Source organism: Amyelois transitella, chromosome 7 (genome assembly GCF_032362555.1).
Source record: "Amyelois transitella isolate CPQ chromosome 7, ilAmyTran1.1, whole genome shotgun sequence".
NCBI classification, from domain to species: Eukaryota; Metazoa; Arthropoda; class Insecta; order Lepidoptera; family Pyralidae; genus Amyelois; species Amyelois transitella.
In genome coordinates, this window is record NC_083510.1 from 10,234,271 (window position 1) to 10,253,099 (window position 18,829).

At 39.5% G+C, this 18,829-nt stretch overlaps 1 protein-coding gene across 1 annotated transcript; it reads right to left on the reverse strand.

Moving 5' to 3' along the window:
• Positions 1 to 307: 307 nt before the first annotated feature.
• LOC106130250 (integrator complex subunit 5) lies at positions 308 to 18,325 on the reverse strand. Its single transcript, XM_060945026.1, has 17 exons — positions 18,011 to 18,325; positions 17,376 to 17,523; positions 17,133 to 17,243; positions 16,180 to 16,352; positions 15,561 to 15,681; positions 14,224 to 14,400; positions 13,569 to 13,727; positions 12,948 to 13,260; positions 11,926 to 12,103; positions 11,077 to 11,191; positions 10,324 to 10,532; positions 8,179 to 8,337; positions 7,686 to 7,802; positions 2,099 to 2,267; positions 1,483 to 1,622; positions 1,103 to 1,187; positions 308 to 560 (listed from the first exon to the last, which is right to left on the reverse strand). The coding sequence occupies exons 1-17, from the start codon at positions 18,224 to 18,226 to the stop codon at positions 418 to 420; spliced, it is 2,733 nt and encodes a 910-aa protein (XP_060801009.1). The 5' UTR covers positions 18,227 to 18,325; the 3' UTR covers positions 308 to 417.
• Between the last annotated feature and the right edge of the window lie 504 nt (positions 18,326 to 18,829).

Consider the following 18,829-nt stretch of genomic DNA (forward strand, 5'->3'; position numbering starts at 1 on the left):
CTTTGATTGATTTTGCTCCCATCTTCAAATTACCCTTTATGAAACTCTTTGAGCTGTTCACTGTATATGTAGGTATGTACAGTTATAAATTCATAAAAAATATACATTATCTTAATGTTTGTAGAACAAAGATCCCAAACTATGAAAACTAAAATTCTTTATTGTAAAATGTTAAGATTTATTTTACAACGGGATTTTTGTGGGATTATGTGTATATAGATAGTACGTCTACATGTTCCAATAAATATCTAAGTAATTCCGTTTAAGGCGGGGGTTTATCCATTACTGGACAATAAATCGATATCGATTAAATAAAACAAAAACCTGTCCAAAGCAGGCACTTTATTTTCTTACAGCTAATATGTACAAAATAAAATTTCTTATTATACCAAAATAATTATTGTCTACAAATAAACTTTACTGGCTTTCCTTTTCCAGATTTAAAAACATGATTGGGTACATATGACCTAGTTTCGATATCCTCTTTTGTATGATAAGTCTCAAGGTATCGGTGTATGTAGCTGGCGGCTTGCAAGTAGACGGGTCTCGCCAATGAAGACCTAGAAAAAAAAAGAAAAACTTTTAAATATTGAAGATCTGAAACTTAGTGCTAGTGAGGCGAAAAGTCAAAAATTTTATAGTGGCTGTACATTCTCATTCATTTGATTCTCATTCGCGAGTTCCGTCGTTATGCCTCACACGAATCTCTCACACAAGTAATGCAATACGAGGGCGGCCCTGTATATTCAGTCATAAGGAGTGACGGTGAAGAGATGGACGCTTTGCAAGTCACGGCAGCTGTAGGGCTATTATAATTTTAGGCATATTTATTACACACAAAATAGATTTCAAAAGATGATTGACTTACACTCAACCTGTAATTTTAAGTGTATATACATTAAAATTACAGGTCTGTAGAGTCAAAGGCAAGAAACTTGACTTGATTTTTGATTGTGGGGCTACTTTATGTGCCTTGTTGTCATAAAAAAAAACTAAGTATAATAAGGTCTTTCTTGATTTCATTAAATCTATTTCAGTTTACTATAATGTCAGCATAATACAATAAATTAGATATAAGATTTAATGTTTAAATAATAAATACCTGTTGAATCGCAAGTGAACAGTGCTGGCGATGGCACATGGTCTCTGGTATAGTTCCATAGACAATCTCGTAGCATTTGAACAATCTGAAAAAAGAATACGATTTTTTTTTATAAAAATACATTGAATTCTTCTTTTAGGCTCAGATCAGATTGTACAAATCCTCTTTTCAAATTTCTAACACCCATCAGTTTGGGCTGTACGTCGTCTGTCAGTCAGTCACCATACCACGATCCTTGCATACTTTTTTTGTTTCGTCAACATTCTTAACTCTCTCCATGAAAGCTCGCCGGTTTTGAAGGACAACAGGCAAACAAGGCAAGTAGAAAGATAGTCTCTGCCTACCCCTAAGTTAGGCGTTAAAAATAACTTATACGGTACCTCGCTGGCAGTTAGTTCTGGTGCCAATTCTAACATATGACATAATGGATGAGGTAACAGTTGTCCCAAAGTCATGGTTTCCAATAACTCCGCTAACGCCGCCCGCTCGCGCGCTAATTCAGGTGAATTTGTGTGACGATCTGAGGAAAGAAGGTTAAAATGTTTAAATTATATATTTTTGTATCAAACAAATTAGAATATTAATAAAACTTTCATAATGAAAACGAGTTAATTCAGTTCAGGGTTGAAGCTAAGTCTGATGCGCGCGTTCCAACTGTTCCATATTCAAAAACTGAAGTAACCAGCAAGGAACTAGTACCAAAATCAACCAATCAGGTTCAAAAAGGATTCAGGTAGTGTACTGCAACAAACTCGTTAAGTTTTCAAAGTTCATTGAGAAGTTACACTGTAGTGGATAAATTTATATTTACACTGGCTAAAAAAATAAGCTATCCACATTTAAAAATCATTGAACTAGACCGAGTGTTGCGATGCTATAATAATAATTGAAATAAAGTAGGTATTCTACATTCAAATTTCCATGGCAGTTAATGAACTAGGCGCTGTAGCCAGCACACTGGCCGCACAGACACGCGTTCCACATTCAAACACCGACCTAGCTGAGCGCTGCGGCGGTGCAGCAGCGTGGCGGCGGCGGCCCGCAGTAGCGCGGACGCGAGGCACAGCGCGGGACGTGCGGCCGCCGCGCGACGCAGAGCCGCTCGCGACACGCAACAACGCTCTAGTACGGAACGCATATAGAGCTCGCGTTCGATGCTCACTTGCTGGAATAAACGAGGTTAAGAAGCATAAAAACTGTGGAACCAATGAATGCTGGCTGATAAGAATAGAATTAATTTGAATGAATTCGGCTCGCCTTCGTTGTTTCTGTTTGGACGGTTTGGCAAAAGCCAAAGCCAAAATTTTGGAGCCAAGAAACGACGAACGAGCATTAAAATTTTCGTTATCGTTATTATGCTGCCTTTTTTGCTGCCTTGCAGAAAAGACCTTTTTTGAACAAAAAAATATCAATTTGGAAATGAATAAAATCTGTGTAATCTATGTATATAAAAGAAAGTCGTGTTAATTACACCACTTATAACTCAAGAACGGCAGAACAGATTTGGCTGAAAAATGGTAGGGAGGTAGCTTAGAACCAGGAAACGGACATAGGATACTTTTTATCCCGTTCGACAGCGTTCCCGTGTGACTTGACATGAAACGTCAGAATAACAAAACGCAAATGACAGCTATGTAATTGACGTAAATTCAAATAAATCCTACTAATATTATAGATGCGAAAGTTTTTGAGTATGTCAGTATGGATGTTTGTTACTCTTTCACGCAAAAACTACTGAACCGATTATGATGAAATTTGATATGTAGGTAGCTGAAGACCCAGAATAATATATAAGCTACTTTTTATCCCGGAGTTCCCGCGGGATTGATAGGGTTTCCATGCGGACGAAGTCGCGGGCGGCCTCTAGTAATAAAAATAAACAGGGCTATAGGTGTCGTAATTGAAAGGCAGGTTGAACCAAGACTAATTTGTTTATTCAATACCCACAAATAAATGACATGCACCAATAATAATCACAACATCTTTCCCTCACAAAAAAAAAATTAACAGAAAAAAAAAATTAAAATAATTTGTTATGTTATGAGTCAGCAACTTAAACAATAATATACATAGAAAAAAAAAAAAAAAAAAAACAAGAAAAATAAACATATAACCGACTTCAATACTACATACCTTAATATATATATATTATATATCTAGATTAATGTATATTTTTACAGTTTTTTATAAAGGCTAATCTTATCATTGTAATTTTTATGGGATCACCGCTGATATATATAAGCCCTTTTAAACAAAAATATATTAATCGAAAATTTGGAAAAAAAAAATGACTAAGAAAATTGGTGAACATACATACAAAAATAAAAATACTTACATACATTTAATTTTATGAAGTCGGACAATTAACAATAACAGCTTGGGTGAAGTAACATAGTACAATCTTTTATACCAATTTTATACAATTCTAATTTTAAGCTCAGATTGCATTATGATTTATTTTTCCCTATTTAGTTTGGCAATAATAGTGCGGGCCGCCTCAGCCGCCGGTCTGCGCGCGCGATCTAACCGGCCTTTCAAAATATCACCCCGGGAGTCCTCAGAGAGACGCGACCCATCCCCGCTGGTTAAAACAAACGTAGGATCATCTGCGTTGTCCTCACTTTCGGCCATGGACCAATCCTCTTCCTCGTAATGTTCTTGCTCCTCGGGCGTATATTGGGATGGAGAAGAAAGAGCTGCCTCCACATTAATTAAATGGCGTCTATTTCTTCTGTACCGCTTTCCTGTTGAGTCTATTACGAAGTAGGAGCGTGGTTGTGGTGCTTGTGATAGCCTTATAATCGTCACGGTTGTCACGGCTGGGTTGCAGTTTACAGTCGTGAGATGGGAGCCTGGAATTAAGCCTGCGTCCCATAAGTAACTGAGATGGTGAGCTAATTCCATCCCTGGGAGTTGTTCTAAGGTTTAGCAACCCTAAATAGAAATCAGAACCAGATGACAAAGATTTGGTTAACATATTTTTAACTATGTGTACTGCCTTCTCACTTCGTCCATTTGATACCGGATATTTCGGCGAACTCGTAACATGTTTGAACCCCCATTGCTTACTAAATGTAGCAAATTCCTTCGAGGCATACGCTGGCCCATTATCAGTTATCAGTTCCTGTGGGATGCCGTGCCTTGCAAATTGATCCTTCATCGCTGTTATGACTGTCTTGCTAGTAATGTTCAGCAGTGGACAAACTTCGATATAATTCGAAAAATAGTCGACTAAGATTAAAAAATACTTGTTACCGTTCTGAAATATGTCCGAGCCTATTTTAGCCCACGGCAGGCTCGGGATAGGATGTGGCAAGAGCGGTTCCCGCGCGGGCCGCGCCACCCTCTCGGCGCACGTCGCACAGCGGCGTACTGCACTCTCGATGTCTCGAGACATCCCTGGCCAGAACATCACATCCCGCGCATGCCGTTTGCATCTATCTATACCCATATGCCCATCGTGAACTCGCTTTACCATTTCGTACCTTAACTTAAATGGAATATAAACCAAATTATCTTTAAATATTATACCATCGACATATTCAAAACTTTCCTTATACGACCACTGCTCTTTTACTCTTTCATCCACTTCATACTTATAATTTGGCCAGCCATTTTTTATATATCTTATAATTAACTGACATTCTTCATCTTTCATTGTATGCTCCTTTATCATACTCAATTTACTGTCACTAAACGTAACATTTTCTATAAGAAAACATGATTGCTCCGAAATTTCATCACTTACTTTTTGTTGTAACTGTTCAGGTAAAGGTGCCCTCGAAAGGGTGTCTGCAACGAACATATATTTTCCAGGTTTATACGTAACCTTGAAATCGTATCCCTGTATACGTAACATCATGCGCTGCAGTCTGGCTGGAACGGAATCCAACGCCTTATGAAATAGCGTTTCCAATGGCTTGTGATCCGTCTCCACTGTGACATCTTTACGGCCATAAACATATTGGTGAAATCGTTCGAGCGCAAACACGATCGCCAACAGCTCTTTTTCAATTTGAGCATACCTGCATTGCGTGTCGGTGAGTGTGGATGACGCATACTCGACCGGCCGGCCGCCCTGCATGAGCACTGCGCCGAGCGCGCGAGAGCTCGCGTCTACTGATAACAGCACCGGCTCGCGCGCAGAATACAAAGCCAGTACAGGCGCGGCGCACACTGACTCTTTTAAACGCCGCACGGTCGCTTCATGTACTTCGTCCCAATTCCATACAGAGTCTTTTTTCAAAAGGATACGTAGAGGAGCCGCTATCTCTGAATAATGTGGTATAAATTTTGATAAATAATTTACCATGCCCAAAAAACGCTCTAATGAACTCCTGTCTTGCGGATTCGGCATGTCACGAATTGCCTTAAGTTTACTTTCATCTATTTGCATACCTTTGGAGCTAAAGGTATGTCCAAGGTAAGTTACCGTTTGAACACAAAATTCACATTTTTCTTTATTAAATTTAATACCAGCATCACGTGCCCTATTTAATAAAAGCTTAAGCCTCTCGTCATGTTCTGAAATTGAAGACCCCCAAACTATGACATCATCAACAAATGAATCTACGCCCTCTAAGCCCTCTAATATTTGACGTATTTTTTGATGAAAAACTTCAGATGCACAGTTTATACCATAAGGTAAACGTAGATACTGGTATCTGCCATATGGTGTTCCAAACGTACATAAATCAGCGCTATCATCATCTAACTGAACCATCCAAAATCCAGATCGAGCGTCTAATTTACTAAAATACCTAGCTCCTTCTAATTTAGTCGCGATATCAGTGAGCGTCGGCAACGGGTAGTGTGCGCGTCGCACGGCCCTATTAAGCGGCCGCGGGTCGAGGCACACTCGAATGCTGCCATCTTTTTTCGCCGCCACTACGATTGCATTCACCCACGGGGTCGGGTGCGTCACTCTTCTAATAACGCCTAGATTTTCCATTCGATCTAATTCGATTCGTAACTTATCTCGTACGCCCACGGGTATTTTTCTAACGGGACAGACTGACGGCTGCGCGCCCGGAATTGTTACTATTTTGTATTTGCCAGGCAACTTTCCCAAACCTTTGAAAATATCATCATACTGGTTAATATCTATTGAATATAAACGTTTTATTAAGCCTAGTTGTTCACAAGAAAATTTGCCCAGCACATTTTGACAGTCGTGTTCAGAAATTATGAAACGTAATTTATACACTTTATTTTTATAAAACCAATTGATGTAACATGATCCAACAATAGGAATAAAATTGCCACAAAACGATAAAGCTCTCGTATTATCTGATGTTAACTCTGATAAGTTCAAACCCAATTTACAATATGTTTTCAAGGACATTACATTTAAATCCGAACCAGTATCTAGCTTAAATCTTTCTTTTAAATCACTACCATATAAAAATAAAGTCTCATACCATTTGTGGCTGTCCATACCGTCACCGAAATTGTCGACCGTGGAGACGTAGTACAAATCTGAATCGTCAGTTGATAACTCTTCCTCAATTTGGTATACTCTGCTCTTTAACTTAGGACATGCACTTTTAAAATGTCCCCGTTCACTGCACCAAAAACATTGAGCATTTCTAGCCGCACACTTATAGTCTCCGTCACACTGATCCTTCATGCAAGCCCGACACGCACTCCTAGAAGCTGCCCCGCGTCGGCCGCCTGCAGTGGCCGCTCCCCGAGCGCCGGCCGCACGGAGCTGGCCCCGCGGCCGCGGCCGGCCCCAGCCGCCACGCGCCGCTCGCGACGGTCCGCCTGCGCCGCCGTACACCACGTCCACGGCTGCCGACGACGCGCCCCCGTCGGTTACCGCCTTGGTTCCTTCTATCTGCCGTTTTTCCTCTGTAGACATCTCACTAGCTTGACAAATCTTCACAGCTCGTGCGAGGGTCAGATCCTCAGCTCTCAGTAATCGATCACGTATTTTTCCATCGGTGACCCCGCAAACAACACGATCGCGTATCAGACCTTCTTCGAGATGCTCGAATTCACAATGCTGCGAAAGTATTTTCAATGCTGTGACGTACTCATCGACAGATTCACCATTTTCTTGATTTCTTGTAAAAAATTTGAAACGAGCCATGGTAGTATTTTGTTTCGTACCGAAATGCTCATTAAATTTGCTGACCAACTTGTCGAAATTCTCCCGATCAGTCTCCTTTTCGAATTTAAACGTAGTATATACGTCGTAACCTTCTGAGCCTATCAGGTTAATGAGGAGACTGGCTTGTACATCTGTCGGTTCTTTATAGACTCCCGAGGCCTTCAGGAACACCAAAAACTGCTTGTACCATTTTCGCCACGCGTCAGCGCGGTTTGCCGGCCCGCCCTCTAGGCATAATTCCGATGGCGGACGCGCGTGTTCCATAGTAATAATAAAACACTATCACTTTTTCTACGTACGAACACTTAATTTTAGCTTAAAGTCGACTTTTTATACCGAAAATTAATTATTTTAGACGACACCTGACACCATGTCGTAATTGAAAGGCAGGTTGAACCAAGACTAATTTGTTTATTCAATACCCACAAATAAATGACATGCACCAATAATAATCACAACAATAGGTACCTTAGTGAAATCTTCATCAGGCCACGGTAGCCCGTTGTACATGACATCTGGGGAAACCAACTCGACGAGTAGCAAAGAGAGCGACGTGGCGCCCTCCACTATACCACTGTTACCGTCCTGCAAAACAAAAAGTATTATCTGTACCTATTTGTTAAAAGCAACTGAACATATTTATTAACGAACAAACGGAAGAACATAACAATATTTTTTGAGTTATAATAACGTTAGGCGTCGTCCGCCAAGATTTGAAAATTGCCACGGGAACATATCCCGGTAAAAAAAACTCCGTTTTTTTTTTAAACGATATCTCCTTTCTCTTCCGTTAAAAAAAAAACTGTAAAATTAACACAAAGAAATGCATTCTACTTTTTTCAAAAATAGAATAGAACAGTCATTTGTTCCTTAGAACTTTTATTTCCTATTTTTTTTCACACACAATATACATAAGGCGATAAGCACGGCAACAGATACTTACAAACTAGAAATCACTCACCATACAAGACATGAGCGCTCCCATGAGCAGCTCATTATTGGTTGTCAATATGGGGGGTATGTCGCCAGTGTCAGACTCGTTTTGTTTCCTAACCCCCTTCCCGATGATTCCGGCGTGGAAGACTGATGTGTGGCTTTGAGTTAACTGCGTTATGGGGCCCTGCGGATATGTAGGTACATTAGTTTGAGTGCCAACCGAAGGTTTTGCGGTGAGGAAAAACTTCGTGAGAAAACCTGCACGCTTCAATTAGAAAATACTGCCTGATATATAACGAAGTGCATAACACATTATTTGGGCGAGTCCAAAACGCCACTTACCAAATGCTACAAAGGTTTTTTTTCCAAACTTGAACGTTTATTCTTTGGCAGCTACCTTGATTATTGCGTTTATGGCATCATCATCATACTCGTATGATGATTATGTTCACAAGGAGGAACAATGTGGAGACAATGACTTACATGTTTCTGATTGAGATGTAGGTATCAAGAGATGGTCGTCAGGCCACTTGTCCATCGAAGACGCTGGACGGCTTCCGAAGGCTGCTTCGTGTCTGAACATGGCTCCTTCCGAATACACTGTCTTTACATAGACTGGAATGTGGAGACAATGACTTACATGTTTCTGATTGAGATGTATCAAGAGATGGTCGTCAGGCCACTTGTTCATCGAAAACGCTGGGCGGCTTCCGAAGGCCGCTTCGTGTCTGAACATGGCTCCTTCCGAAGACACTGTCTTTACATAGACTGGAACGTGGAGACAATGACTTACATGTTTCTGATTGAGATGTATCAAGAGATGGTCGTCAGGCTACTTCTCCATCGAAGACGCTGGACGGCTTCCGAAGGCCGCTTCGTGTCTGAACATGTCACCTTCCGAAGACACTGTCTTTTCATAGACTGGAATGTGGAGACAATGACTTACATGTTTCTGATTGAGATGTATCAAGAGATGGTCGTCAGGCCACTTCTCCATCGAAGACGCTGGACGGCTTCCGAAGGCCGCTTCGTGTCTGAACATGTCACCTTCCGAAGACACTGTCTTTTCATAGACTGGAACGTGGAGACAATGACTTACATGTTTCTGATTGAGATGTATCAAGAGATGGTCGTCAGGCCACTTCTCCATCGAAGACGCTGGACGGCTTCCGAAGGCCGCTTCGTGTCTGAACATGTCACCTTCCGAAGACACTGTCTTTTCATAGACTGGAATGTGGAGACAATGACTTACATGTTTCTGATTGAGATGTATCAAGAGATGGTCGTCAGGCCACTTGTCCATCGAAGACGCTGGACGGCTTCCGAAGGCCGCTTCGTGTCTGAACATGGCACCTTCCGAAGACACTGTCTTTTCATAGACTGGAATGTGGAGACAATGACTTACATGTTTCTGATTGAGATGTATCAAGAGATGGTCGTCAGGCCACTTCTCCATCGAAGACGCTGGACGGCTTCCGAAGGCCGCTTCGTGTCTGAACATGGCACCTTCCGAAGACACTGTCTTTTCATAGACTGGAATGTGGAGACAATGACTTACATGTTTCTGATTGAGATGTATCAAGAGATGGTCGTCAGGCCACTTCTCCATCGAAGACGCTGGACGGCTTCCGAAGGCCGCTTCGTGTCTGAACATGTCACCTTCCGAAGACACTGTCTTTTCATAGACTGGAACGTGGAGACAATGACTTACATGTTTCTGATTGAGATGTATCAAGAGATGGTCGTCAGGCCACTTCTCCATCGAAGACGCTGGACGGCTTCCGAAGGCCGCTTCGTGTCTGAACATGTCACCTTCCGAAGACACTGTCTTTTCATAGACTGGAATGTGGAGACAATGACTTACATGTTTCTGATTGAGATGTATCAAGAGATGGTCGTCAGGCCACTTGTCCATCGAAGACGCTGGACGGCTTCCGAAGGCCGCTTCGTGTCTGAACATGGCACCTTCCGAAGACACTGTCTTTTCATAGACTGGAATGTGGAGACAATGACTTACATGTTTCTGATTGAGATGTATCAAGAGATGGTCGTCAGGCCACTTCTCCATCGAAGACGCTGGACGGCTTCCGAAGGCCGCTTCGTGTCTGAACATGTCACCTTCCGAAGACACTGTCTTTTCATAGACTTGAATGTGGAGACAATGACTTACATGTTTCTGATTGAGATGTATCAAGAGATGGTCGTCAGGCCACTTGTCCATCGAAGACGCTGGACGGCTTCCGAAGGCCGCTTCGTGTCTGAACATGGCTCCTTCCAGTAACTCCCTGAGGGCGAGTGCCCTCGCCACTTTGCTGTGTAAGCACAACTTGCGGATTAAGCGGCAGGCGGCCTGCACGCCGCGAAGCTTGTCCAGTATTGCTGGAAGAGATTTGATTGTTGAAGAAATGTCAAGTGTGAGTCGGTTTAAATTGCTAAGAGTTCCGAAATGACTGGCTGGTAAACTTTTTTTTTGCAAGGTTAGTGAATAAGGAGCTGATGAAGCAAGAGAATGCAGGAATCATAGAAAATATATAATATACTAGCGGTGCCCGCGACTTCGTCCGCGTGGAATAGTTATTTTGGGCATCATTGAAGCCCTCAAGGATGAATAACTTTCCCCGTTTTTTTTTTATTTTCCATTATTATTAAACACAAAAAGCATTTTTCAATTCGAACCAGTAGTTCAGCGCGTTCAAACAAACAAACAAACCCGTCAGCTTTATAATATTATTATAGATAAGATGTAAGTACCGCCTAGTAAATAGATGTCACAATATTAAGTTTAAATAACATACATACATATAATCACGTCTATATATACTATTTTCAATTCTTAAAAAATAATTTTAAAAATTTACCATGAAATATACTTATTTTTTAATGGAACATATTCAAATAAAGAAAATATAGATATTATACAAACCTTTTTGATGCAGACACCTGAAGAAATATTTGACAGTTGCTTGGACGACCTTGAGGATGACCTCCACACTGGGAGGGGGAGATTTCGTTCCTGACATATCTACCCTGTCGAGAACCTGCGCGACAATAATAAAATAATTTAAATAAATTATTGACAATAACAGCCATGATACGGATTCAACAGTTATTTATATTCTTCACTTTATTTTCCCTCATTACAACGGAATAAGTAGTTGATTCGTTCTTTAGTTCAGAATGGAATAAGAGGAAGATTTTTCTCACACTATTCGCAAAAGAAAAAAGGCTTTTTAATATCTTAAATATCTCTGCAAAATGGCATGTAGGCATCTCAACTAACTTTATCAGTAAAATTTATTGCTAAAATTATCAGACGACGCCATACATTTCGGTTTAGTTCTCAATTGCGACGTGTATTCCGCGAGGGCGCCACAACCGCGACATTAGGGGTTCTATCGATTGATATTGTAAAAAACTTGCAAATTATATATTCATCTCACCCAATGATGCCATAGTACACTCCAGCTTAGTTCTTAAAAGTAACGTGTATTCGGCGAGGGCGCCACAGACGCGACACAAATTATCTTCCATTACTATTGATTTAAAATGAGTAACTAATTACATTTATCTCCTACACATACCTCAGCAATAGCATGGCATGTAGGCATCTCATCTAATGACGCCATAGTACATTCGGGTTTAGTTCTCAAAAGTGACGTGTATTCCGAGAGGGCGCCACCGACGCGGTATCAGACGCGACACAAATTATCTTCCGTCCATTACTATTAATGTTAAAAGAGCAACTAAATATATATTTATCTCCTACACATACCTCAGCAATAGCATGGCATGTAGGCATCTCATCTAACGACGCCATAGTACATTCGGGTTTAGTTCTCAGAAGTGACGTGTATTCCGAGAGGGCGCCACCGACGCGGTATAAGTTCGCTTCGACCGCACGCCCGAAGGGACGTGAACGGAGGTGCGGCACGCGAGAAGAGTTCTCCCATCTATATAAAGAAAATAATATATTAAAAATCAACAATAGACATTGAAAAAGATAAATTCAATTTTTTTTTTTATTACTTTGTGTCATTTCGAACGTCACTTAATAATTATCAAATATTTTGGTTTTACAACATTGGTTGACGTCGAATAAAAAGACTTAGTTAAGTGCCGCTTCCAAAGCGTCACTGCAGAAGAAGCGGTAACAAACTGTAATGCACCATTTTCTTCAATAACGTCACCTTCGCAATAATTCAAACTTGAAATAAGAAATAGACAATAGAATACATTGTTATGATGTATTGATTGAATTGAAATTAAAATACTTAATAAATTTTTAAATGGTATGTCAAACTTATAGTCTAAAGTCTACGTCCTAAGGTGTACAGCGTGTGTATTAAATCGTGCAAATAAAATTTCTACAGATTTATGTTCCAATCCAATACAACCTCTGACTAACCATGCCAAATTGCGTAGCGAAGCTTATATTTGATCCAGAGAAATTTATATCCTATTGTGGCGTGGTTAGCTAGTGATGTGACATTGATAAGATGTGACATCATAAAACAAGTAGATATACATACAGGACCAACTGAGAACTTTCATTTTTAAAATCGGTTGATTGCTCAGTTGAAATCCTCAATTTAAATAAATCATTATTTAATTAATAAGTCATAAACAATCAATATAATCTTCTTCCATCACATTCAAAAGGGTGCCATCACTAATATACTAACGAATTATCTGTGATAAATCTTAAATGCGTGATGACCGCGGGCGGCCTTACATGCGGAATCTATTGTGAGTAATCTGTGGTAAAAAAAAAAAACAATTAAATCAGATTCTCACCTCAACAACTTGATAATGTTCAAGCAGAAATGATGCAAATAAGTTTTCTGATCATCCGGCACGCATCCCTCTATAAAACATCTCTTTATCTCTGTATCTGATATCATGGCGTCCCTCAAGGCGTACTCTACGCCAGTCTTTATAAAATTCTGGTATCTGTCAGTGTCTATGGTCATGTCCATAGAGTCGTTTGGCACGTGCATAGTGACCGTGCCAGAGACAATGCGGACGAGTAGAGCGAGTTTGGAATCGTCGCGGGAGTACTGGAGGAGGTAGCTTATTGTGCTGACAAATTCTGATGGTAGGTTGTAACCTGGGAGTGGAAAGAGTGTTTAAATTAAAAGTTATAGACAACATATAAAATTGTAGTCTATTTTTATGTTATTTGAATTTAAGTTAAAAAAAAAGCTAATAGCAAGTTAAAAGTAGTTTTTATAGTATTTAAACTTGTAATTTATGGGATTATGAAGGTGCATTAATTTTTTTTTAAATCCGCCTTTCTGTTGTAGTGACCATCTTGGATTGAGTATAATTTACCCGATTTTTATTTTAGAATTACAAATAAATAAAAACAAGATGACCTGTTCATCAGATCGGAACGCATAAATATAAATTACTTACACACTAATATAAGAATCCTGGTCAAAGAAAACTGTTCTAATTTGTTCCCAGTGAGCAACTTCTCACGAACTATGTCGATTTCCTCGGCTGCACTCGTCAGCAAAGGTATATTTTTATCTGGATACAGGCATTCGTGTTCCAACTTTTGAAGGAGGTATTCTGGAACAGAATTATGTAATCATAAGTTCCATTTTGAAGAGCGTTCCGTTTCCGTTTCCGAGATTTGAGTTCGTTTGACCTCAATCTGTCTCCTGGTAGTGCACGCAAACTCAAAAAGTGCTTATTCACTTGCTTTTACACGGCTTATACACGGCTTATACACGGCGAATAGCAAGGTGCGAAGGTGGAAAAGTGGTGGCATGCCCGCCCACGCCGCGTTCACACTCTTTCCCTCTTGCCACGATCTTTGCATACTTCCTCTGCTTCATCCACATTCATAACTCTCTTCATGCAAGCTCGGCGGTTTCGGGTACTCTTGACCTGACCCTTTACCAGGACGTCCTTAATTTGATCAAGATACGTTCGTCTAGGTCTTCCCACTCCGACCTTTCCCTCCACACCCTCCTTGTATATCTGCTTAGTCAACCTGCTTTCATTCATCCTCTCCACATGACCAAACCATCTTAACAGAAATACATAGTGGTCAATAACTCACCCAATAACTGCCTGCAGAACAGGTTCCTCTGCGAATGCCTCAACAGCAGCAGCAGACAGCGCACATCGGCGCGCAGCAGCAGCGCGACCAGCGTGGCCGGGCCCACGCCCTCCCACGTGGCGCTGTGGCGGTGCGTGGCGCACAGTGCGCACACGCGCTCCATCAGTTCGTCTGTCACTGTTGATAAAAATATATATATACAGGGTGACTTTTAATTCAACTGCATAAATTTAACTGTTAAGTGTACTCATCTAAAGGATATTTAAAAACGTTAAAAGAAAAATATCGGTTCATATTTCAGAAAGCGACGCGTTAGATTTCTGAATCTAACGCGTCGCGTCAAGAGGTCAAGGACACAATTCATTCAGCTGAGCGATTTCGAGAACTCTGTACTTTATTTTATCTTGATATTAGAAAAAAAAAATTTTTGAGACATTTATTTACATGTTTAGTTTTAATTTCTTTTTGTAGTATTGGTCTTTAATAAAGCGTGTGACGTAGTTTTTGAGGGTTTTTTAAATGTGAAAATGATGACGTTTAATTTAAATAAAAATAGGCTCAAACGGCTCAGAAGCATGGGTATAGTCTATGTTTAAACGGATGCAGTTGTTTTAAATGTCACCCTGTATATAGGTACATATAATGTATATGTTTTAGGTTTATTAATGTCAGTAAGTATATATCTTAATTATTATGTACACAAGCCAATTCCTTTCTTTACACTTTCCTGCCGTGGGCTTGCTGGAAGAAATTTCTCTAGAAATAAGTAGTACCCTTCTTGTTATTTTCCTTGATGTACATAAATATATAAATAAATAATATAATCAGGTCTTTATGCCTCACAAAGTAGACAGAGCCAACAGTCTTGAAAAAGACTGAAGGGCCACATTCAGTTGTGAGGCTTTTAATAATGTAATTGAGATTCGAGTAATGATTTAAACAAATAATTAAAGTAGTGTATAAAAATTATAGATATTATATAAAAACCATAGGTCTTATGGTGAAGGAAAACATCATAATGGAAAAACCTGCATATTCAAGTTTTGTGACTTTGATCCAATATGAAGTAAGTTTCCGCGCAAAGGTTGCAGAGGGGAGTCGCTTTGTGTAAAAACCTGACTCACCCAATCTAGGATCATTGTCAAAGGTGCACCCCGAGCTCCTTTCCAGGAAGATGTGGATGTTAATGAAACTTGCACCAGGAGGAAGGAGAATTATAAAAAAATTATCTGCTCTACCGAATAAACTTCTCTAAGCATCTCCACTTCACACGTTCACATTTCAATTTTAGTACAATACAAGCCAAGTCAAACCATAATTTGGTGCACCGTACTTACATGTCTGTTCAATATCTTGAGTCAAAGCCTTCAATACAATGTCAGACTTGGATGCGAGATTCAGCAAGTAAGGTATGACGTCACGCTTCTTCTCTATTTTGCTATCTTCTTTTATTGCTTCCTATACCAACATAATAACATTAGTATATATTTTAGATATAAAAAATTAAATTATCTTATTGTTATTTAGGCTTGTGGCATTATCTAAGAGCAGAAGTGGTGGAAAGTCAAGTAATTACATGGTACCACTCCGGGCTGACCTCACTGCCCTTGTTTACAGAGAAATGTAATTAAGCATGGATTATAATTTCACAAGTCAATTGTGCCTTGGGTTTCGAACCTAGGCACAATGACAGAATTCCTGTTTAATCTGTCATTTATGAGTGATCCCAGTTACCTTGCCTTGCCTTTCCATTTGCCTGTATAGCTTAATGATGGAATACAGATTCAAATAGTGACAGGTTGCTAGCCCATCGCCAAGAAATGGCATACCAATTTTATAAGCCATCTAAAATCTAAAACAACATCCATGGGAAAGATACAAATTGGTTCTATTCTCAAGTGCTGGTAACCACACGGAACAGCACGGTATATTAATCAAACAAAAGTGCAGACTCACATGAAACAAATCAACCAGCGCCGTGCGTATGTGCACGAGCGCCGGCGGGTGGTTGGCGAGGTGGGCGAGCACCTCGCGCGCCGCGTCCGCGCCGTGCGCCAGCGCGCGCGGCGCCACCAGCGCGGGCTCCGCGCGCCCCACCCAGCCCACCGCCCACGACCAGCCCCACGACCCTGGCGGAATGCGTTATTGACTGACTGACCCAAATGGAGAGGATTTTTGAAGTAAATATAACACTGCTCAGTCACTAGGGCCAGAGTTTAACTATATTTATGACAGCCTCTGTCGCGCAGCGGTAGTGCGCTCATCTGTGACTGTGACACTGTGAGGGTTCAGGTTCAAATCAAAGTCAGGGCATGATGAAAAATAAACTTTTTCTGATTGGCCTGGATATTGGATGTTTATCTATATAAGTATTTATTATAAAATATAGTACTGTTGAGTTAGTATCTCATAACACAAGTCACGAACTTACTTCGAGGCTAATTCAATTTGAGTTATTTATTTATTTATTAAATAATATACACATAAAGGTCCATTTTTGAACAGAAAACATCTGTAAAATGGTGGATAAAGTTGATGATTTTGTTTTTTGTTACATTTTGCTCTTAATTGTGAATTTTGCAAATAGTTAATCTAAGTTTCCTAAATAGGTAACCGGAAATCAATGGCATATATGTACAAAAAAAATTTCACGAAGGAGCCAAGTTTAGAATTGTAAAAACAATGCTGCTTTTTATTTCAAATAAAAGGGTGGTTCTCAGTTTGACCCCTATGTATGTATGCATGTTTGTCCGCGATTTTCAGAAATGTTTGTCACATTTAGAACAAAGGTTTTGGAAATTTAATAGACTCACAAAAAGGAGGATATCAATTGGAGTCGGTTCCCTTTTTACGAAAGTAATTAATTGCACAAGTTTGGTAATACTACAACAATAAGTATAAAAACTTACCCAACATCATATCAATGCATTTTGCTCTCTCTTCAGAGTCCAGCAAGGTTAAATTTTGTGTGGTTATGTCTAGCAAAACTCTTATTGGATCTGTGTTTTGGAGAGTTGTATCTAAAACAAAGCAAGCAAAATATAATTATGGACATTAAAATGAGAAAAGAACATTTAATACTTATGCATTAAATCCACAAGTACCTACTGTATTTTTTTAACATTTTCCTTCTGAGTTTCCAAAATACTTACTTGGCACATTGGACATCTTTTTGGCAATATCCATAATAAGAGTTATACACCACGGTGATATAAATGGAGCCCATGACTCCCCGAGACTACACAACTCTGGACCAATCATACTGACGCTTTCCAGAGACGCATTTGCAGTTCCCTCTGTCTAAAAATTAATTTTTAAAATAAAGATATTTTTATTAAATTTTTTATTTATTTTTTATTTATATTATTTATTTTTATAAAATAAAATAATCATAATAAACATACATAAAAAATACAATAAATAAACAATATACATAAATAAATATGTGCAGTGATTAAATACCCTTGCGACTCAAAAGAAACCAGTATACCCATGATTTGAAACTAGAATGACTTGGGGATGTCCCGATGGACTCTCAAGTAGTTCGCACTAAAACACAGAAGCTAGCAAGATAGTACATAATAAGAAATATGTCCAGAATTTGACAATTAAGGGAAAAACTTCATGGAAAAATGAAGATTTCTTTGTTGGTTGTACACTTAGCCGTTATGCTTCATCGCCAGGGGTCCGTTCCATTAATGTGATATTTTTTACCAATATATTATTTTACTGCAAGATCAGAATCATAAAAATCTTTTAGCTAATTAGTAAAACGTAGAATACTCACTGCATAGTCAGCCTGGTTAACAGCAACACTAACTGCATCATGAAAAACCATTGCAAAATACTCCAAAACTGCATCCCTAGCAGCAGGAAAGTTTTTGAGCAGGGATATTCCAACCTTTGTAAGCTCCAAAGCATTTTGGAGGTTTCTTTTTGAAACACCGTAAATAAAACTGTTGAGTTCGGTTGATAATGCCGTCGATTTGGTCTGTGATGCCATAACGCGGCCGCTTCTATTTCGATATACAGATAATTTCAAATAAATAAATATTAAAAGAAAAATCGGATAAACACAACGCAACCAACAAGCCGCCGCTCGCTCAAGTGACATTGACAGGACACGCAAGAAACAATAATCTGACATTGCCATTGAAAGCGATCATCGTGACAGCGATTTTTTTTATTTTTCAGGTTGTTGATACAATTTATTTAAAGCCTATTATTTAAAACTAAATCTTCTTAGGATCCTCACGAAGGACATTATAGGTCATTAAAAAATAATAATTGAAGAAAATGCTCCAATGCAGTGCTACCGCCTCTGCACTGACGTTTTGGAAGCGGTACGGTACCTTAACTTAGATTGAGGTAATTTTTTCGACGTCAATCAATGTTGTGAAACTAAAAGATATGAAAATTTTTAAGTGATGTTCGAGATGTTGCATTAAATGTATAAAACATTTGAGTTTCTATAACTCAGTCAATCCTACTTACCTAATCTAGCCGAGAGTTAAAGCTGTGGGTCGGTTTTTCTGTTCTTTCCTGAACCCAAGTTTATCACCTACTGCTGCGCTGCACAGAATATAACTAAAAATATTTGCAATTG